At 45.5% G+C, this 22296-nt stretch overlaps 1 protein-coding gene across 4 annotated transcripts in view; it reads left to right on the forward strand.

Annotated features, from left to right (window-relative positions):
* The window catches only part of LOC110205717 (apolipoprotein L6-like), a 42037-nt gene that overhangs the window by 12829 nt on the left and 6912 nt on the right, over positions 1–22296 (forward strand). The window contains exons 2-6 of one of the 4 annotated variants that reach the window (XM_020982470.2): positions 2954–3135; positions 4535–4657; positions 11619–11896; positions 17592–17704; positions 20999–21128. In XM_020982470.2, the coding sequence (XP_020838129.1) occupies positions 17650–17704; positions 20999–21128 (185 nt within the window). In that variant the 5' untranslated portion in view covers positions 2954–3135; positions 4535–4657; positions 11619–11896; positions 17592–17649. Of the gene's footprint in view, positions 1–2953; positions 3136–4534; positions 4658–11618; positions 11897–17591; positions 17705–19758; positions 19862–20998; positions 21129–22296 lie in introns of those variants that run through there. The other 3 variants (XM_020982471.2, XM_020982472.2, XM_020982474.2) reach the window with 3 other exon arrangements.

A 22296-nucleotide genomic window follows, 5' to 3' on the forward strand; every position in this document is an offset into this window, starting at 1 on the left:
TCGTGTGCCCTTGGCCCAGCCACTTCCCTTCTCTTCGGCTCAGTTTCCCCAACTGTAAAAATGATGGAGTTGGATTAGATGAGAGCTAAGGCCCATTCTCATTCTGGATCACATGATCTATTCTAAGTTGGGTGTTTAGGGGTAAAGAGGGGAGGAGAGAAGAGGGGAGGGGAGGAGAGGCAAAAGGAGAAGGGAGAAGGGAAAGGAGAAGGGAGGGGAGAGAAGGTGAAAGGAGAGGTAAGAAGGAGGAAGAGGAGAGGAAAGGAGAAAAAGAGAGAAGAGGGGAGGGAAGGGAAGGGAAAAGGAGGGGAAGGGAGAGGAGAGGGGAGGGGGGAAGGGAAAAAGAGGGTAGGGGAGAGGAGAGGGGAGAAGAGGGATGAGGAGAGGACAGAGGAAGGGAGAGGAGGAGAAGGGGAGTAGGAGAGGAAGGAAGGGGAAAGGACGAGAGGGGAGAGGAGAGGAGAGGGGAGAGGAAGGGAAAGGGAAAAGAGGAGAGGGGAGAGGAGAGGAGAGGGGAGAAAAGGGGTGAGGAGAGTACAGGGGAAAGGAGAGGAGGGGAGGAGGAGGAGGAGAGTGGAAGCCAGACCAATTTTCCCACCTCCAACAGCTGCATCTATCACCACCTCAGCCAGGCCCCCTGCCTAGCTTCTGCCTTCTCCCTCAAGCTCCCCACCCCCAAGATTTAGCTTATAGATCCTGGCTGGGCTCTCCTCTTCCCCTCCCCTCTCCTATCCTTTCTGCCTGCCCCAACTCAGCCTACTGTTGGCAGCAGCAACGGCTGGGCTGGGGGCCAGATCAGGCCTCAGTTCCACCCCACATGTATCCAGGGGGCCCCTGAAGATCAGGGCCACGGGGCCCACAGTTTGAAGGCCCCCTCCCTTCAGCCCCCTGTTGGGTCCAGGATCTGGAGCTGTTCCCCCTGCCCCAAAACCCTTTCTCCCTCTGCACCTGCCCAGGCTCCATAAGAGCCATTGTGCCAAACCGCCGTGCCCGCTGTCCTCACCTCACTGTCTTCACCTCGCCTCCCGCCAAGCTTCCCGGGGCCAAGCGGGGGTGGGGCGGGGAGAGGTGTCCCTGAGCGCTCCAGGATTAGGGGTGAGGGCGGGGAGAAATACAGGGAACTAAAAATACCGTTTTAAATGAGAAGGTTCCGCCCATCTTGATCTGCAGGGGAGCAGAGATCTCAGCCCTGGGTGGAAGCTTAGAGGTTTTCAAGTCCAACTCTTTTATTTTACAGAAGACCCCCGGGAAGGGAAGTGACTCACCCAAAGGTAGTAATAGAGCAGGGAGTGAAACCCAAATTCTGGCTCCACCACCAGGGTGCTCTTGGATTATGGGAGTCATAAGAGCAATGCTCATAGTCAGGAAAGGCCCGAGTTCAGATTCCACATCAACCATTCACTAGCTATGTGACTCTGGGAAAGCCAGTTCCCTTCTCAGAGTCAGTGGAATGTCCTCCTTAGAAAAATGGGAATAAGAGACCCTGGGGAGCCGACCTCACAGGACTGTCCTCATGTGATGTCTATAAAGTGCTTTGTAAATCGTAAAGCCAATGGAGGAGGCTACCATGATGAATTCCACCATTACCTGCCAGGCTGGAGAAGCCAAGCTGTGCTCCCAGGGTCTGGGGTCTGGGCAAACCCCCCTACCCATCCAACCAAACCAGAAAACATGCCTTGACCCTTGGAGGCCATTCTGTGACTGCAGAGGGACTTCCAAGTTTTGATGGGTAGGTCCAAGCTCCCAGGCAAAGGGGAAGAGAAGGATGAGAGAGACCGCAGGGGTGTGTCTGCTGCCATCTGGTGGTGGCCGGTTGCGATGGTGGTGATGGGTATGTCTAAGTGTGGGGAGGAGGACAGATGGACAAAGATAGAGACAGGGAAATAGAGAGGAGAAGGGGGGGGAGAGAGAGAGAGAGAGAGAGAGAGAGAGAGAGAGAGAGAGAGAGAGAGAGACAGAGAGAGAGAGAGACAGAGAGAGAGAGAGAGACAGAGAGAGAGACAGAGAGACAGAGAGAGAGAGACAGAGAGAGAGACAGAGACAGAGAGAGAGAGAGAAAGAGAGAGAGAGACAGACAGACAGACAGAGACAGACAGAGACAGACAGAGAGAGACAGAGACAGAGAGACAGAGACAGAGACAGACAGACATAGAGAGGAGAGACATGCACAGAGAGAGGGAAAGAAACAGAGAGACACAAAAAGGGAGACAAGGGACATTGTGAGTGAGACAGAAAGAGGAGACAGATACAAAGACAGAGAGAGAGAAAGAAAAAGAAATACACATGGAGAAAGAGAGAAGAAGAAGGAGAAAGACATAGAGCTTTAGAGACAGAGATATGTGAAGAAAAAAAGACGGAGTCCAAGATGGAGAGAGAGGAAGACAGACAGAGACAAAGAGATCACAGTATCAGAGTCAGAGCAAAAGAGATCTCAAAGAATCCATCAGGCAGTGAGGGAGAGAGGAGGGCAGTCCCAGCATAAGGAACATTACAAGGAAAGGCAGGCAGGTGGAGGTGATAAACGCAGGACTTGTTTAGGGAATGGTGGGTAATAGCTACCATTGGCTGGAACATGGAGGATGTAGTATGAGGCAAGGCTGAAAACAAGGAAGAACCGATTGGGGAGCGCCTCGAATTTGAATTTTACTCCGTAGGCAATAGGAGGATAAGAGAGCGCAGAGCTGACCCCAGAGTCAAGAAGATCTGGGTTCAAGTCTCACCTTGGTCACATGGTGGCTATGTGACCTTGAGTAAATCAGAAACATTCAGCGGCTAAAGTTGAAAAACAGTCGCTAATCTGTATTGGTGAAAGGGCTTTCTCAGTGGGAGATCCCTATATTAAGGAAATCATAGGTCTGGCTTCAATCACTGAAGAATGTTTCAACCATATTAGTAATAAAAGTTCACATTTATATAATATTGTTTGTTAAATGCTTTTCTACCTCCTCTGTAGGATCCACAGTATCATTGGGTCCATTTTGCAAATGAAGAAACAATCTGAGACACAACGCAATTTGCCCAGGGCCTCCAAAGCCAGCTTGTCTAGATGAATGCCCAGCTGATGCAGCCGGAACTAGAACCCAGGTCCCTTCATTCCAAGTGAACAGCACCTTCTGGGACAGCACAGTTATCAGGGTAACAGCTCAGTTATAACATGATTTCCAGTTCACAACCTGCTTTCCCTACAACCTTTGTGAGAAAGGGGTACAAATAGAAGGCAGTCTGATAACATGGAAAAAAAACTGGATTTGGAGTCAGAATATATTTGCCACTTGGGGCAGCTAGGTGGTGCAGGACCCGGAGTCAGGAAGACTCATATTTCTGGGTTCAAACCTGACCTCAGACATTTATTGGCCGTGGCACCCTGGGCAAATCATTTAACCCTATTTGCCTCAGTTTCCTCATCTGTCAAATGAAGTCGAGAAAGAAATGGCAAACCACTCCACTATCTCTGCCAAAAAAGACCCAAGATGGGATCATGAAGAAAAATAACAATAGCTATGTGGCCTCAGGCAAGTTGCTCAATATCTTCTCTTCATATGCAGAATGAAAGGGTTAGACTCAATGTCCTTAGAGAGGCATTTCCAGCTCTAGACCTATAATCATACAGCGCATACTCTGATTGCACTCCCTACTCACTCTAACAGATTGGGTTCCCAAAGCTCAAGTGGCTACTTCTTAACCTCTTAAAGTCTAGGGGTAGTCCTGAAGCATTAGGGGTATTTTTCTCTAATGTTATGTAGCTCATGAGCCCCCATCAGTGTGTTTCTAGCTATGATTTTCAGTTGGTATCAGTCAGCCAGACTTAATTGGGTTTTAGGAAGGAGTGTTTTGTTACGTCTATATAATTGGTTTTCTAAAAAATCCTCTGAAGTCAGTGAACACTCTCTTAGGTACATACTCTCCCAAGAACGTGCAGAGTGGACTCAAACACAGGCTGCAGAAGGGTAGCTCACAGCTCCTGGAAGTCCTTTTGCTGGAGTTCTCAAGATGTTCCCCTTAGGCAGGGTGGCCTTCTCTTTTTCTGCTAGGCTATTTGTAGAGTCTTGAATCTTCATCAAGTCTGTCCTTGGCTACTGAGGCAGACATTGCAATCAGCTATTCTGGGGAGGCTGCTGGGACAAAAGTCAAACTCCTCCAGGCCCCCCTCCAGACAAGAGAGTAGAAGCGGGGTCAGTGGTGAGAAGGAGCCTGAGGCTGAATCCCTCCCCTCCCAAGGGGTGAACTTTGGCATTTCCTTCTCTGTCACCACTTCTTGCTCCAAATCTCTGATTCCAACTAGCTTGATAATTTAATACAGGATTCAAAAGGCAGGACCAAGTCCTTCAGCCAATCCAAACAGATTTTTTATGACACCCAGGGAGGTGCCCACGCCTTGTTCACCCCTAGCAAACAAAGGAGATGTGTTTTCACTTGATAAATGTAATCTGGAACATCTTATTATCACTTACCCCTAGTGGGATGGGTTAACTGATTTACCAACTCAGTGACCTCTGACTTTACATACATAAACAGAATAATCTTCTCTTTACAGATGAAGAAACAGAACAGTGAAGTGACTTGCCAAGGAAGCCCAGGTCTCCTAGTTCCATAGCCCAAGGATCTTCGCGATATACTTAAGCTACCTTTCCTAGGAGGGATTAACCTTCCCAACTTAGTAAGTATGGAGAAGAGAAATTAACTCAGAAATCCCTTTCTCATCTGCTGGGGGATGTCCAAATCAGAACAGGGATCGACCGTTTGGGGGTGGGCTTCCGAGCTCAGGTACAGGTGGGAGGCCTTGCCACCTGCTCCGAGCAGGATACAGTTTCTCTTCCTGAGCCAAGGCCAGGAGCCCTTGGGTCTGTTTTGATGCATCACCAAGGTGCCCTGGCAAGCAGCTGGCATTCAGATGGCACCTTCCCTGCTGCAGGTCACAGCCCTTACTTGGTATACTTACTGTCTGTACTGCCTGCAGTGAGGTGAGTCATTGTTCATTCCTGTCTCCCTTCTATAGACAGAGGTCACATAGGGCATGGAGCTAAGGAGAGAAGAGTACCTGAAGGCCATGGCTAGTCCTTCCCCAGGTTGGGGGTGGGTGAGTGGGCTAGACCAGGGCCTTTTAGCCTCTTTTGTGACATAACCCCCTTTGACGGCCTGGTAAAGCCTATGGACCCTTTCTCAGAATCATGTTTCTAGATGCATAATGTTATACTGAAATAGCTACGGTTTTTTAAAGTTCACAGACCTGAGGTTAAGATACTCTGATTTAGTCCATCTCTCTAATTTTACAGATGGATAAACTGAGGTTTAGACAGGGAAGTGACTTCCCCAAAGTTATACAGGTAGTAAGAAGCAGCGTTAGGATTCGAACCCCGGTTGTCTGACTCCAAATTCAGCGCTGAATGCTCAGTTGCTCTTCATGCCCAGGCCTGGGAGGCCAGCCAGCTCCCCTGGACAGTGTTTCCCAGTGAGAACAAAGGAGGTTTCTCTAAGCAATGAAGCTTCAACCCTAGGGGGTCACTCAGCTGACTCCCTGTCTCTGGTCTCCATCTCACTTAGGATTTCTCTTTGTCCCCTAGAAATGGGCTCCCGTTGGAACCTGCCCTGAGCCCAGGGCGGTATTCAGAGGGAACACAACAGCTTCTTAAGTCCTGGCCCCCCTTGCTTTCCCCACTTCCGACAGTCCCTTTGTAACCTGCCATCTGAGGCCAGCCCTGGGCAATGCTTGAAATAGGCCAAGTGCTTCTGGCCCCCAAACTCCCCTTTCTGGGCCTTCTCCCAGCTTTTCAGCACCTCCTTCCCATCAGGCACCCACTATGCCTCTGGCTGCTCTTTGTCTCAGAGAAGCAGCCCCCTGTAGAGGAAGAATCCTATCCTGGGAGTCCAGAAATCCCTGTTCCAGTCCTAGTCTGAAATTACCTCCCTGCGTGACTCAGCCAACCTGCTTCCTTTTTCAGGGCCCTCATCTTCTTAATCTGTAAAATGCATTCCCCCACCCCTACCCTGCCCCCGACATTTTCTGTTCTAGGGTTCATCCCAGCTCTGACCCTCCCTGTTCTAAGGCCCCTCCCAGCTCTGACATGTCCTGTTATGACCTCTCCTAGCTCTGACATCCCCTGTTCTAAGGCCCTCCCAGCTCTGACATGCCCTGTTATGACCTCTCCTAGCTCTGACATCCCCTGTTCTAAGGCCCCTCCCAGCTCTGACATCCTGCTGTCTAAGTTTTTTCCTATCCTCCTACTCTAGAATTCTAGGAAAAGTCTCTGATGTGGCTGGATGTGACGGACGTGCCTTACCTGCTGCAGAGAGGTCATAAGCCACAGGCACAGAACAGAGCATACATTTTCAGAACTAGTCAACATACTGATATGCTTTCTTTGGCTTCATTTAGTTGTTACAAGGGACGGTTCTATTGAGAGGAACTATTGGGAAGTAACAGTACATTTTTTAAAAAAGAGAAAAGGAGCATAAATAAAACACTGTTTGAAAAGAAAGAAAAGTGAGGGAGAATCAACATGTATGTTGACATGACCTACTGTGAGGGTAGAAATCAGAGAGGAGGGAAGGGGGAGTGGCCTGGAGGTCTGTAGACAACAGCCACCAAGATCCTGATTGTGGGGTAGATATAAAGAGTATGGACCTCAAAGAGGAGGGTTAACTGAGAGATGGAGATAAAGGGAAGACTTGGAAGCTGCAATGGGGAGCAAGGAGTATTTCAACTCAAACACCTCAGCCAGTGAACTGAGGGGCATGAGTGAAGGCGTAGCCAGAGGCTGGAGGAGCCATCAGAGGGGAGCCAGGGTTCAGTAATAGCTAGTAGATAGAAGGAGTGGGAGAGGAAAAGATCTGGGATGAAGGAAAATTTGATGCCTATGGGACAGGCATTCCAGAGGGCACAGTGGGAGGAGTTGGTGGCATTTTATTGGAACTTTGGGGTGGGAGAGTTAAGGGGAATAGGAATGATGCACTGTGGTGGAGTGGTGACCTGGTCCAACCATTCTGGAGAACAAATTAGAACTATGTCCAAAGAGTTATAAAACTGTGCATAATCTTTGACCCAGCAATACTGATACTAGGTCTGTGCCCCCAAAGAGATCAAAGAAAAAGGAAGAAGACTTATATGTACAAAAATATTCATAGCAGCTCTCTTTGTTGTGGCAAAGAATTAGAAATCAAGGGGATGCTCATCAGTTGGGGAGGGGCTGAACAAGCTATGGCACATGATTGTGATAGAGTACTAGTGTGCTAAAAGAAACAATGAGGGCGTAGTTTCAGAAAAACATGGCAAGACTTATATGAACTGATGCAAAGCTACTGAGAAGAACCAGGACATCATTGTGCATAGTAACAGTAATGTAATGATGATCAACTGTGAAAGACTTGGTTACTCTGATCAACACATTCAATCATCCAAGTCAATTCTGAAGAATTCATGATGGAAAATGCTCTACTGATGAGCTCTGAATGCAAATGGCAGTCTAGTTTTCTCACTTTTTTTTTGCTTTTTTTTAATGCAATATGGAAATACATTTTGCATAATTCCAAATGTATAATTGATATCATATTGCTTGTTTTCTCAGTGGGTGGGAAGGAGAGAATTTAGAACACAATTTTTTTAAATGTTAAAAATAAAATAAAAATTTTCTTAAATGTTAAAAATAAATAATGCTTTTTTTAAGACAAAAAAAGCATCTGGTAAATTTACTTATTCTGAGGTGTCAGGGATGATATCAGGGTATCTTGAGGGAAAGAAAAGGAAGGAGTTTGTACCAGGCACATCAAACCACTTCTCCCTGAGGCCCAAAGGGATACAACTTGGGCCCTGGAACCCAAGAACTTAGGGAATAACAGAGCCCTGCAGATTACCAGTCTGGTTTCCAGCCCAGCCTACACCACAGTCTTCACTGAGGGGAGCAATCATTGGGGAAAAGCCCCACCCTCTACCTTTCTTTACCACCACTAACACCTGTCTACCAGTGGGCAATGGGTACCTCCAAGAGCCCCTGGGAGGGGCAGTGCCAAGCAGGTAGAGGAAGCAGCCCCTCTCTCCCCTTCCAGATGACCAGCCACTGCTCGAGCAGCAGTTATGGCTATAGCTCTGAAGACCTAGAAGAAACCTCTCACCAACGTCTTTGGCTCTGTCAAATGGCTCAACATCAGAAACGGATTTTATCAGTGGAAATGTCGTTAATTAAGTGTCATTCTCATCTGCTTTGCCCCTACATCCTAAGAACCAAGGCCCTTTCCATCAGATTTGCCCTGAAACCTTCTATAATTGTTCTCTCAGTTAGAATGTAAGCTCCCTGAGGGTGGGGACTGTTTGACTTTTCTATCATTGTTGAGGTTATTCTATTTTTGAAATGCTCCTCTTTGTTTCCAGAGATCTCTGCCATTGAATTGTAATTTCTTAATTATAAATTTAGCAATCATCCACCAATAAAGAAACAAATATCAAGCAGAATTGAAAATACAATTCTAAAATTGTAGGGAGAGCAAGGTTTTGCACCGTGAGTATAGAGCACCAAAGTCAAGATCAAAGTCAAACGAAACCAGAAGACAGAGTAAGATATAATTATTAATGCAATGTAAATAGTGAGATCTGTGTAGCTGGGGTACACTCTCTCACAGCAGAGCTGCTGCCCCAGATGTGCAGCTCTCTATGGGTCACTCCCCACTTGAAGCCATAAGCTCACAAGCCCCCACCGCTATTTGTACTTTTTACCTACTATCTGGAGGACAGCGGTAGCTACATGGCTCAGTGAATAGAACACGGGGCCTGGAGTCAGGAGGGCTAGAGTTCAAATCCACCCTCAGACCCTGAGCAAGTCACTTAGGCAAGGTGGACCAGAGAATGAAAGCCAATGAGCTCCTCTGCTTCGCCTTGGCTCTTACCCAGTTTCCTTTACAAGTGAACCTGAAAGAACATTGGAGCAAAGTGGACTTCATAGCCTTACCTTCTACTGAGTTTTGGGGAGGAAAAAAGACCCTAATCTGGTTTGGGGGGACATGGGATCCCCATAAGGGATTAAATGAGAGTTACAATAAGTTTCTTTTTTAAAAATACATTTTGCATGGATCTTTCATTGTTGTTTTTATATGACCTAGATTTGTCCCTGTATCCCTCCCCTTCTCCCCTTCCAGAGAGCCTTCCATTATAGGAAAAAACTTTAAAAAAAAAAAAGGAGGAAGAAGAGGAAAAAATCCAGCAAAATCAATTGCTGTATTAAAAATTCTGACATGATGTGCAATGTTATTGTTACTGTCTACCCCCTCCCCACCTCTTCAAAATTATATCTTTTCAAACATCTTCTAACCTTGTTCTTCATGGTTTTTTCATTTTTTGATTTCTTGAGTATATGTGTGTAGGGAGAGGTTCTTTGCATTTACATTGTGGTAGCATTATGCGTATTGTTTTCCTGGCTCTGCTTAATTTTGCATCAGTTCATGTTAAGTCTTCTCAGGTTTCTCTGTATTTATTATCACATTTGTCATTTCTTACAGCACAGTAAGATTTCCATAACAATCACATACCACAACTCGTTTAGCCATTCCCTAATCAATGGACATTCTTTGCTCACACACAAAAATAGTGTTGCTATAAATATTTTGCTCTATATGGGGACTTTCTTTTGGACAGTGACTTCCTCAGAGGGGTGGTGGTAGATACAGCTATAAGTGAAATCTCTGAGTCAAAGGTTAAGGACATTTTAGTCCCTTTATTTGCATAATTCCAAATACAAGGAATTTCTAACCCTAAATCAGATAGTTGCCTAGGACCACTGATTTTGAATCCATACCAGACACAGGGAATCAAAGCAACAGATTTTATCAACACCTAGGGAGCTCTGGCTGGCTTTTTTTTTTTCTGCTGGCCTGTTCTTGGTGTTGTGACTTGAAGCCTTGGCTATGGATTAAAAAGCAATAGGCTTGTCCAGGTCAAGGAAAGACTTTAAGTTTACTGTGTATTAGCCCCCGGGGCGCTAAGAACCTAAGCTAGCTCAGAAGAACTCAAGCCCAGAAGATGGTAGCAGACAGAACTTTAGCATCCATGTGTTAAGCAGAGACAATCGGAAGAAAGAAAGAAGAAACACAGTACTCAGCAGAGAACAGACACCTGACACCCAGCATAGACACGGAACCTTCCACAAAGAAGACACACCCACCAACTTGACCCATAGAGAGTAAGACGAGCTGCTCACCAGGGAGCCGCAGGGTGACGTCAGTGGCCCGAGATGTCAGCAGCCCTGCTGTGTTAGAAGTCTATGTGGTCTTGGCCAGACACGGACTCTTGTGTGCCCCTTCACACAGGTCCTTCATGTGGCTGCCTTCCTCCACCAGTGGTGTGGCAAACTGCAGGACAGATAGAACGCTATGCCTGATTTTTTGTCGTCACTTTCATCAACGTGTATTTGATTATCTTCTAAATTATTATATATTATTTGTATATATTCATTCTGTTTTGAACTAATATGTTTTCCAAATTGATACTCAGTTGTGTATGACTCTTCATCACCCCACATGGGGTTTTCTTGGCAAAGATACTGGAGTAGTTTGCCATGTCCTTCTCCAGCGGATTAAGGCAAACAGAGGTTAAGTGATTTGCCTAGGGTCATGCAGCTATTATCTGGGGCCAAATTTGAACTCAGGTCCGGTGCTCTATCCACTGAGCCACCTAGCTGCCTCCAAAGCAAACAGAGGTTAAGTGACTTGCCCAGGGTCATACAGCTAGTGAGAGTCTGAGGCTGGATCTAAACTCTAGTCTTCCTGACTCCAGACCCAGCATTCTATCCACTGAGCCATGTAGCTACCTCTGTCCTCCAGATAGTAGGTAATAAATACATACAGTCGTGGGGGCTTGTGAATTTATGGCTTCAATTGGGGAGTGACCCATAGTGAGCCTCAAATCTGGGGCAGCAGCTCTGGGGGCCCACATATGAGAGATAGCTACACAAATCTCACACTATTTACATTGTGGTAATCATTATAATATCTTACTCTGTCTTCTGGTTTCCTGCCTTTAAAAAAGGATAGTAGGGAAAGGGCAATTCTTTTGCCAATGGAATAAGTTATAAATAGTGAATTTCAGGCATGGTGTTTTCAGGGGAAAGGTAGAAAGAACTACCCAAATACAGCCTGGAGCTGGAAGGGCCCTTGGAAATCATTTTAGTCCAAACTTTCATTTTATACACGAAGGAAACGGAGACTTGGTTTCCTAGTAATCACAACAATAATAATCAGGCTCTGAACCCAGGTTTTCTAGTGCTCCCTCCACACTACATCCCACACTTCATGTGAAGTCAGCCCTGCTGCACGTATCCAGTGTGTGCCCAGGCTTAGGGCCCAACTCTGAGGCTCCCAGAATTGTAAGAGGAGCCAGTATGTGTCCATTGCCAGGCAAAACAAGAGTCATGCTGTGACTTTTCTCCCAGTTCAGCCAGCTGTTTATTCCCCTCTGGTAGCCTCTGCTTCAGGGGCTCTCTCCACTGTGGGGCTGCTGTCCCCCCCAGCACAGATGCTGCTCTACACGTGTAGACTTCACGCTCCTTCCAGCAAAGCCTGTGTAGGAGACTTGAGAAAGGAAGGGAGAGATAAGATCGGAGCTCATTTTACTGACCAATTCCTATTTTCTCCTGAAGGCACTCGTGACACAGTTCCTTGCTGTTCCCAAAGAGAGATCTTTATAATCACTGGGCAAATGGTTTTAAGGTTGCCCCAGAAATAAGCAAAGTCTCTCTCTCTGAGTGTGCCAACTGACCCTGCTGGGCGTGGCTGTACAAACATTGCAACTTCCTGTGGACTAGGAAAAAAAAAAAAAAGACTGATATTCTGTCTCAGTTCTTCACCACTTTTTCTGAGGCAGCCCAGAGTCTCAGACACATACTGTTCTGCTGACTGGTGAGCAGCCCTCGAAGAGGTAAGAGCACCTGTCTTATATCAGGGGTCCTTGTACGCTGTTGACTGGAGACCATGGACCCTCCCCCCCCCGCCCCAGGACTTAGCAGTGGTCTGTGGAGTGAGAATGGGTACAGAGTCACCTACCTACCCAGGGAGGTGGGTGGCTGGTAAAGGAGAGGGGCTGCTCTAGGGGAGCCTTTTAAAGTCAAGAAAAGTATTCAGCCCTAGGAGTTTCTAAGGGAGCTGGCTAGTACCCAAGGCTGCTCCCAACAAGTTTATAGGACCTGGGGCTTGGCTAACCTGGTATAGTAGCCTGTCTGTGATTGGTGGATACTGTCTCCATTTCTGTCCTATCCCCTGGCCAATGATAGCTTTCACCCCTCTGGAGAACTTTTACCGCTATATCTCACTTGTTGGAACAGACGAGTTCTTTTAAAGGTTGTCTTTATTTAAAATGTTGGTAAATTGGAAAGTTGGAGGAGATTTCCCCCAGGAAATATTTTTGGTTCCCAAAGATGTAATTAACATCACACTTTAGCAAACCCTTTAGAATCTCACAGGCTAAGGTGAGAAAAGACCATTTTCTTATTAAATACTAATAATAGGGCTCAGAATAAGTCATAATACCACAGTAAATCTCAAGATATCAGGGTTTGAGTCACAGGGGAAGGTAAATCCTACATGCTATGTGGCCTTAGGGTTCAGTCCCCACTATCTATATCCTTCTTACCTACGTATTTGGATAATAACAATAATATTCTTAACAATAGCTAAATTTTACATAGCTCCTTTAAGGTGTGCAAAGCACTTTACAAATATTATTTCATTTGGCCCTCATAGTGACCAAGGGAGCTAGGGGCTATTGGTGTTGTTCAAACGTGTCCAACCCTCAGTGACCCCATTTGGGGTTTTCTTGGCAAAAACACTAGAGTGGTTTGCCACTGCTTTCTCCAGCTCATTTTTACAAATGAGGAAACTGAGGCAAACAGGGTGAAGTGATTTGTCCCAGTTCACACAGCTAGTAAGTCTCTGAGGTAAAATTTGAACTCAGGTCTTCCCAACTCCTGGCCCCAGAGCTCTGTGCACCATGGTGCCCCTTAACGGCCTCTGTGGACGCTATGCCGAGCTGTAGGCAGAGCTATGCTACAACTTTGCTTTTAACCTAGAAAAGGAGTCCTCTATTTAAAAAGCAACCAATGAAGGAGAAACCATCTTCCAGGATACAAGGACTTGTCTGTCATAATAACAATGGTGAAAATATATAAATAGACCAAAGACAGATTTTTATCTGAGAGTTCTGGGTGTGGAAAGTCTTTTTGCTAGTACTGATTACAACTTGGGAGATGCCTGAGACACAGAATTAAATATGTCAGGAAGGCCAAGGTCCCAATCCCACTTCAGGCACTTATTAGCTATTTAATCCTGGACAAGTTGCTTTAATCGCTGTGGGCCTCAGTTTCCTCATTTGTAAAATGGGAGTTTAGAGATCTTTGTTTATGAGCCAATCAATCCAACCGGGAAAGACTATATGTAGTCAGACACTCAGAGAATGGGGGAGAGTCCAAGGAGAAGAGGATGATGAAGGGGCAGCCTAGCTCGGGAAAGCTTGACCCCTCTCCCCCCAGCAGCCATCAGTCTAGGGAAGCTGACAAGTAAAAAGGAGAATTAAAATGGGATTTGTAATTAATATTAAGATTTGCAACATTAAGATAATATTAATTACCATCAATAATTAATTATAACAATTTGTTGACATTAATAATGATGCATAATTATTTGGCATAGTACAATTCTATATTTATATAATTAATAGTCATTATTAAATTATTAATTATAATATAATATTAAGGCAAGATTTGTAACATTCTCAAAATCTACTAGTTCAGAATTTTATTTTGCTTACAGGTAAATCTGGTTTCTTTCCTTCTAAATGATACACAAACCAAGTGTCTAATTTAATAACGAAAGGATGATGCAAAGTCTAAACTACGCTGAGAAACAACAATGAATGTTAGATGGAGAAATGTCAGCCCTATTTGTCCTCCTCAATAAACTGAAGACGTAATTTTTAAAAAGACTCCACAGATCATGTTTTTGATATGTGCTCATTTCACCTAGAGGATGAGGACAATAAAGATGTCATTTCCCCCCATTCAAGATCACGGAAATCTATCCAAGGATTCCTTGTGGGTGGCAGGGGATTCTGGGTGAAGGGACCCCTGTTGTAGAGGGGTCGTAGATTTAGAACTGATAGGGCCATCTGGTCCAATCCTCTCATTCTGCAAATGAGAACGCTGAGATCCGGAGACGGGGCATCACCTCCCTGAAGTCACACAGGCTTAAGGGGCAGAGGGGAGTTCAAGCCCAAGTCCTCTGTCTGAATTCGGGGCTCTTTCCACGACACTGTGCCCCCTCCAACCCACTCCTCTCCCTCCTAGATGAAAAGACTGAGGCCCAAAGTCAAGGACAGTAGAAGTGGGGCCAGAACCCTGGCCTCCTTCCTCCCATGCCAGGGAGACCTCCCACTGCTTCCCACTGCCCCCCTCACAGGAAAGGTTAGGGTCCAGCTTTCCGCCACTCGGGGCTGAGCTGGCTTTGGCTGGAGGCAGGGAAGGTGACTGGCCTTTGAGTCCCGATGAACTCTGGCCTTGTTCTGCTGCAGTTATATTTAGAAAGGAGCCAGCCTGCCCACCTGCCCGTCTGCCCACCCACTCCTTGGAGACCGCATTCCACGCAGCTGCCACTTGAATCCAAATATATTTAGGAGGCTCTAAAGAGGGCCTGAGGCCAAGGCTACAAGCGACCAGCTGTGGGGCTCTTCCCTGGGGGGGTTTCCGGAGCTCCCTTCAATACCAACAGAGAGCAAGGGAGAATGGATAGCACTCTGGACCTGTGCTCAGGAAGTCCTGGGTTCAAATTCTATTAGCTTTGTGATCCTGGGCCAATCACTCTCTCAAATCTATGCCTCTCAAATACCCCTTAGAATGTTTCTGACCTTGAGCTCAGTGCCCTAGCCCTGTGGAAGACAGGTCAGACCCAAGAGGCCAGATGGTACCAGGCTGTGGAAGGCCTTGGAAGCCAAGAAGGGCAGAAACCGTGCCTGCTGCCAGCAGTGGGGAGGGAGGCTTTCTGGGTGTCACAGTTTCGGACATAATTTATCCTGGTTCTGGAACACAAACCATCTGGGCCTTCCTGGGCCAGCTCTAGCCCCAGCCCCAGAGACATTCCAGAGGCAGCCCCAGGAGGCTGAGCGCTCTCTCTCTCTCTCTCTCTCTCTCTCTCGCTCTCTCTCTCTCTCTCTCAGCAAGCTTTATAAACAGAGATGCCCCTGCTCCCACACCTGGGGGAACAGGTTTGGGGCTTCAGGCTTCAGAAGCTGGCTCTGGTCCCACCAACTTCTAAGCCACCCCAAGTACCTGAGAGTTCTGCCTGCCCCAAGTGGGGCCCCTTTTCCTTTCTCTCTCCCTTCCCCTTTTACTCCCTCCCCTCCCTTTTTCCTTCCCCTTCTCCTTCTCTTCTCTTCCCTTCCACTCTTTTCCTCTGCCTGCTGCTCTCCTCCTGTCCCCTCCTCTCTCCTCCCTTCCTCTCCCCTCTCCTTCCCTTCTTTCTCCTTTTCCTTCTTTCCCTTACTCCTTCCCTTCCCCTCTCCTTCTCTCTCCTCTTTTCTCCTCCTTCTTTTTCCTCTCCTCCCCTTCTTTCCTCACTCCTCCCTTTCTTTCTGCTTTCCCCACCTTCCCCTACCCCTTGCCCTTGCCCCTTTTCTCCTCTATCTTCCCCTTATTTCCCCTTTCTTCTTCTTCCTCTCCTGCCCCTGCTCCTCTTCCCCCTTCCCCTCCCCAGCTAAACATGCCACCTAACAACAATAACAACCCCTCCTATCCAAGGCAACAGGACAAGAGTCCTAGAACAGGTGACTTGGAAGTCAGAGGACTTGAATTCAAATCCTAGATCTGCTCCTAACTTGTATCTTTGCCTCGGTTTCCTCCTTTGTAAAATTAGGGGCTTGAACTAGAGGGGCCATGAGGTCCCTTCCTGCTCTAAGGCACAAGAGAAGGCAGCATGAGCTGTAGAATAGGATCCTGATAAATTGTATGTGACTAGATGAGCCCTAAGGTTCCACCGTGCTCAAAACCCCAACATTCCCCACTTTTGAGAACCACAAAACATAGTGGTAAGAGCTGCAGTTCTGGAGTCCCACGATCCAGATCTGAAGACCATCTCTGATGCTATTCCCTGTGTGACTCTGGTTCTCACTCCCCTTCTCTAGTCTTAGATTTCTCATCTGTAAAATGAGGGGACCACTTTAAAGTAATGACTGAAACAGTGTAAATGAAAAGATCAGAGAAAGGGAATCTGAAAAAAACAAGCAAACCCAGAATGATCCTAAAGAGTGAGTAATAAAACATGTCAATCTTGTGGAGAGGTGGGGAACCACCGAGGCAGAATGCTGCATACATTGTCAGACCTTGTCATGTGCTGGGTGTTTGGGTTTAACAATCTCTCTTTGTCACAAGAGAGGGCTCATTTGGGGGCTAGGATGAAGGGAAGTATTTCAGAAATGACTGGGTTATTAAAACAAGACAATAAAATAGTTTAAAATAAAATCAAATGAAGTATGTGGACTAGATGACCTTGGGAAGGAGGTGCTACTATTGTCACCCCCCTTTTACAGATGAGGAAACTGAGGCAGATAGAGTGTCAGTGGCTCATCTGGGGTCACATAGCTACTATGTGTCTGAGGTCACATTTGAACTCTGGTCTTTGCCACTGGTCCAGCACTCTAAGCATTGCACCACCTAGGTGCTATATTTCTATGTATCTATGTACTCTTTTCTTTTTAAATTAAATTGTGTTATTCTTTTTATGGAATAGCTCATAATTCCTTAGTACAGTATTGGTTTTTTCTTCATGAATTACTGGGACCCAAGGTGGCTAACCAGATCATGAGCCTCTCCAAATTTAGGCTGGTTGGTGGGTAATGGAAACATTTGCTGTCTGTCAAGCCAGTATCTGAACCAGACTTGTCAGGGCTTATGTTCTGCTGGAAGAGCCTTTGATAACCCCGTATCACCCACAAACTATGATAACGTATCAAAGAAGGACTTGATAAATGAGTTTTGGGGGCTAGCCTGGGAGTCTAAGTTTTGTAACATTGTTTCTAAAAGAAAATGTACCTCAACTTCCAAACAATATCTTACAAATCAATTTTTGGTATACACTTGTTCACAAATTAGGGACTTCACTGGTTAAAAAGTCTGGGTTTTTTTTTCTTTTTTAAAATTTTAGACTTAAATACTAAAACTTAAATATGTAATAAAAAAGAAAAAGAAACATTATGAACTTAAATATTAAAACTTAAATATAAATAAGAAAAGAAAAAAATTTCATGTGCACAGCAGAATATAAGAGAGGATTCAAAATACATAGCAATAAATTTCCATTTCAAGAGAGCCTATATAATAAATACTATGCATTGTGTTGTGAGCTGTGCATCTTTCCTTTCCTTCCTTGCAAGTTTTCTTTTATTCTTCGCTGTACACTTTTTACTTGTTCTTCCCTCCCTCCCCTTCCCGAAGGCTACAATGAAACATGGATATATTTATATATAGATATAGATATATACATACACATATACATATATACATATAATACACATATACTTTCCCTGATAGATTCTACTCCTAATCTTTGTTTTCTGTTTTCTTTTTTTAAAGGGAGAAATAGAATTTCTTTCACCCTCAACTCACCTAGTCAAGCCACATTGAAAAAAAAATGATGGAACGCCTTCTTGCCACCATTCCTCCAAAGTTCTGGAAATGCAGACAAGGTATCACTTTCCTTTTCTCAAGTTTGCTCAATATTACCTAGATCTGGGATAATTCAGCATTATCCAGAGCTGGGATGATTCAGCCTTTTCCAGAGCTGGGATAATTTAGCATCATCTAGAGCTAGAATAGTTCAACATTATCCAGACTTGAAATAATTCCACATTACCCAGATCCAGGATAATTTAACATTATATAGAGTTGGAATAGTTCAACATTATCCAAATCTAGAATGATTCAACATTTTTGAGCCCTGGAAATGAGGGTCATCACCTTTTAGTCCTGGGTTTACCTACTCTTGTGACCCAGTCTCCAAATAGATTGAAGAAATGGCAGAAGAGTTTAGATGGGGGAGGATGTCACTGAATGTCAGTGTTGGAAGGACCCAATTCATTTCAACTATTTCAATTCAACTGGCATATAACAAAGCATTTACCTTGCGTAAGGTTCTGACGTTACAAAAACAAAAATGAATTATTCCCTGCCCTTGAGATGCTTACATTTTTCTTTGGAGACATAATATGTATCTCAGTCTGGACGAGGAAATTAAGTTAGAATTCTCAACCCAGTGATGAAGCTCTCCAAAGTTCTCCTCCTGCCCCTTTCCCTGGGTTTGAGGAATGTCTATCTCAGCCAGAAATGGGGTAGTTTGCCCATATAGCCTCTCGCCTGCCTAAGAAAAATCAATCATGCTGAAGTTTAGTGGCTCTCAAATATATTGGTCTCAGGACTCCTTTATACTCTTAAAAATTATTGAGAACTCTGCCCCAGATTATAGATAGTTGCTGTATTATAACATCTTAGTACTTATGTATTTAAAAAAAAAAAGGGTTGATCCCACAGACCCTTCCCCCAGGGGTCTCACAGAGACCCAAGGTATCTAGTCAAGAGTCTTCCAAGAAATCGGGATGTGTGAAGTTCTATCAGATAACACCAGTAGGCACTGCTAAGGTCAAGGTCCTAGGAGACAGACAGCGCAGAGTCGGTGCCCTGAGGAAGGCAGGTGATGGTACCCAGTGAGATGGAGAAGGAGCTGATAAGGGTCCCCAAAGACCAGCTCCACCTAGAATTCTAGAGCTGGGAGGAATCTCAGAGACTATCTAGTCAGACCCCCTTATTTTACATAAGAGGAAACTGAGGTTTAGAATACTGAAGCGACTTGGATAAGGTCACACAGGGAGTAGGTGACAAAGGCAAGATTTGAACCTAGTACTTTTGATTCCAAAATCAGCTCTTCCCACTAAGTTTTGCTTAGGGATGGCTCCAGGGGAAGAGGCTAAGGAGCACAGGAGAGGAACACTGAGCTCTGTGGGGAGGAGGAATTGGAGGGGGGTAGGAAAAATAGGGCTTAGAATTTTAGCAAGATCATAGATGTAGCTCTAGGGCTGGAAGAGACCTCAGAGGCCATACAGGCCAACCCTCTCATTTTTGCAGATGGGGAAACTGAGGCCCAGGTGCTATGTGATAGATGGACACCACCCCCTTCTAGTTACCTTCACCCTTCACTCAAACAAAACCCCCAAGCCCTAAATACTTCCTTTTCTATGGACAGGATTTTAAGAGCTTTAAATGATCATCTAAACTTCTTATCTGACAGATGAGGAAACTGAGACCCAGAGAGGTCAATTCACACAGATCATCACTCAGTAGATGTCAGTGTGGCAGAAAGAACACTGGATTTGAATCCTAGCTCTGACGTAGCCAGATGTGTGGCCCTGTGCAAGTCACTGGACGTGGCTTTCCCAACATATAAACCAGGAGAAGTAAGACTCTCTTTCTCTCATAGTTGTGCCAAGTGTTTTGTAAACCTTGGGACACTAGCGGAATGGGAGCTTTTATCCTGAAAGTCCCCTGGAGACCATGCTCTCATTTCTCAGCACTCCAAGGTTTACAAAACATTTGCCTCACAACAACTCTGTGAGGGAGAGACAGCATTATTCCCCTTGGTTTATATGTTGGGAAAGCCATACCCGGCCATGTTCGGGGACTTGCCCAGGGCCACACAGCTAGCTCTGTCAGAGCTAGGATTCAAACCCAAGTTTCCAACATTTTTTAGAGACCACAGAATCTCCACCCTGAGAGGCGCTGCTCTGGACTCAGAGTCACAGAATCACAGAATGTCCAGGTTGGGAGGCATTTTAAACTATGGAACGTCTGAGGTGAGAGGGGCCTGAGAACAGGGAATGTCAGAGGTGAAAGGGACCCTTAGAACATGAAAGGTTAGAGTTGGGAGGGACTCTTAGAACATGGAATATCAGAGGGAGGAAGGACCCTTAGAACATGGAATGTTAGAACTGTGAGGGACCTTTAGAACATGGAACATTAGAGGTGGGAGGGACCCTTAGAACATGGAATGTCAGAGGAAGGAAGGACCCTAAGAACATGGAATGTTAGAGCTGGGAGGGACTTAGAACAGGGAATGTCAGAGGGGAGAGGGGCTTTATAGGCCATTTACTCCAACTCCCTCATTTTGTAGCTTGGGTAACTGAGGTCCTGAAAGATTGAATGATAGCTAATAATTACAGCTTAAATTAATGCAGCTCCTTAGGGTTTACAGAGCGCTTTTTTCCCCCCCAAGGCCTCTGGAGATGTCTTAGATCCTTGTAACGCTGAGAAAGGTTCAGTTTAACAATCTTAGTCAGTGCATAACGTGGCTGTCATTGTATACAAAGTCCTCTTGGTTCTGCTCACTTCACTCAGCATCAGACCATACAAGTCTTTCCAGGTTTTTCTGAAGTCAGCCTGTTCATCATTTCTTACAGCACAATAGTATTCCATTACGTTCATATACCACAACTTGCTCAGCCATTCCCCAAAGGATGGGCATCCTCTCAATTTCCAATTCTTTGCCACCACAAAAAGAGCTGCTATGAATATTTTTGTATATGTGGGTCCTTTTTCTGTTTGTTTGATCTCTTTGGGATAGAGCCCTAGAAGTGCTATTGCTGGATCAAAGGGTATGCACATTTTTGTAGCCCTTTGGGCATAGTTCCAAATTGTTCTCCAAAATGGTTGGATCATTTCACAACTCCACCAACAATGTATTAGTGTTCCAATTTTCCCACATCTTCTCCAACATTTATCATTTTCCTGTTTTGTCATGTTGGCCAATACAAAACGCTTTTCTTACAACAGTCCTAGGAGGTACAAGTAGGAATTGGGAGTACTGTTGTCCCATTTCACAGCTGAAGACACAGATTCAGACAGATCTTGGTCGAAGTCACCAAGAGAGTGGCTGGTAGAGTAGGGATCAGAAGAAAGCAAGGCTTCTAACCACTTTATTTCTCATCCACTAGATAACAACTGCCTTCCACCTGCCGGCTCTGAGGATCTGCCAGTCTCCAAAAGCATGAAAGAGCTGAGCCAGAATGAGCTCCCTGAAGATGAAGCTTGGGAGAGATTTTTGGGGGATTCTGCCTCAAAGAGGTGACTGGCCCAGGGTGCTTGGTGTCCCTAAGGAGGCGCATTGGGTGACTCCCTACCTGGGGAGCTGTCTTCTCCATTAGACTGAAATCTCAGTGGTAAAGCTTGGGCAAGTGGAAAGAACACTGGAGTTAGTCAAAGGACTTGGCTTGGAATCCTTTCTGCTATACCTACTACTTCCTATCTGTATGACCTTGGGCTAGTCACTTCCACTCTCTTGGATTCAGTGGCCTCCTCTGTGAAAGGAGAGGGTGCACTAGATGACCTTTTAAAGTTCCCTCAGCACTAGATCTTACTACCCTAGGGCAGGGACCATGATTTACTCATCTTTACAGTTCCCCAATGCCTAGCTAGCTTAGGGCTGTGCACATACACTGTAGGTAGACTGAATGACACTTCCTCTAGGCTGTTCTCTCTGATTATAATGAATAATGATAACAATGGCACCCAAACTTGGCACTTCTATAGTATTCTAAAGTTTGTAAAGCTCTTTACACACATTATTACACTCAAGCCTCATAATAATCCTATGAGGCAGGTGCTATGAGTGTTACTATGCCCATTTGACAGATGTAGAAACTGAGGCTCAGAATGGTGAAGCAAGTCACCACAAAATCTGAATCTCAAGCAGTCAAAAGGCTTCGGGGTTACATCATGTTTAAAGGAAAACGTTCTCCAACCTGCACAGGAAAAGGTAAGCAAGGAAGAGATTTATGATGTGTCCAGTGGGGCATCCCACTGGACAGTCAAGGTTGAATGGCTTCATATGCAACCCAGCTGCAGCCCACAGCAAGCATCCTGTAGTAAAAGAAGTGTGATTTGGTAGAAATGCACCACGGGCTGAAGGCAGAAGGCTTGGATTCGAATGCTACCTTCACTACTTATTAGTCATGTGGTGATGGAGAAGTCGTCTACTCTCTCAGTCTCAGTCTCCTCACCTGCAGAGTGAGTGGTTGGCCCTCATGACCTCTAAGGAGCTTTCTAACACTAAAGATCTGTGATTAATTTATCCTTTTCTTTCTGCCTGAATATTTGTAGTGTCTCATTGAACTAGGCTGCAGTCTCACAATTTGCCAGTAGGTGTCACCATCAGGTGTATCAGGCACTCATCTGGGTGCCATTCTGTTAGGTTTGGGTTCTAGGTTCCATGGCACAAATTAGTGCTAATAAT

Source organism: Phascolarctos cinereus, unplaced genomic scaffold (assembly GCF_003287225.1).
Source record: "Phascolarctos cinereus isolate Bilbo 61053 unplaced genomic scaffold, phaCin_HiC Scaffold_1;HRSCAF=81, whole genome shotgun sequence".
NCBI classification, from domain to species: Eukaryota; Metazoa; Chordata; class Mammalia; order Diprotodontia; family Phascolarctidae; genus Phascolarctos; species Phascolarctos cinereus.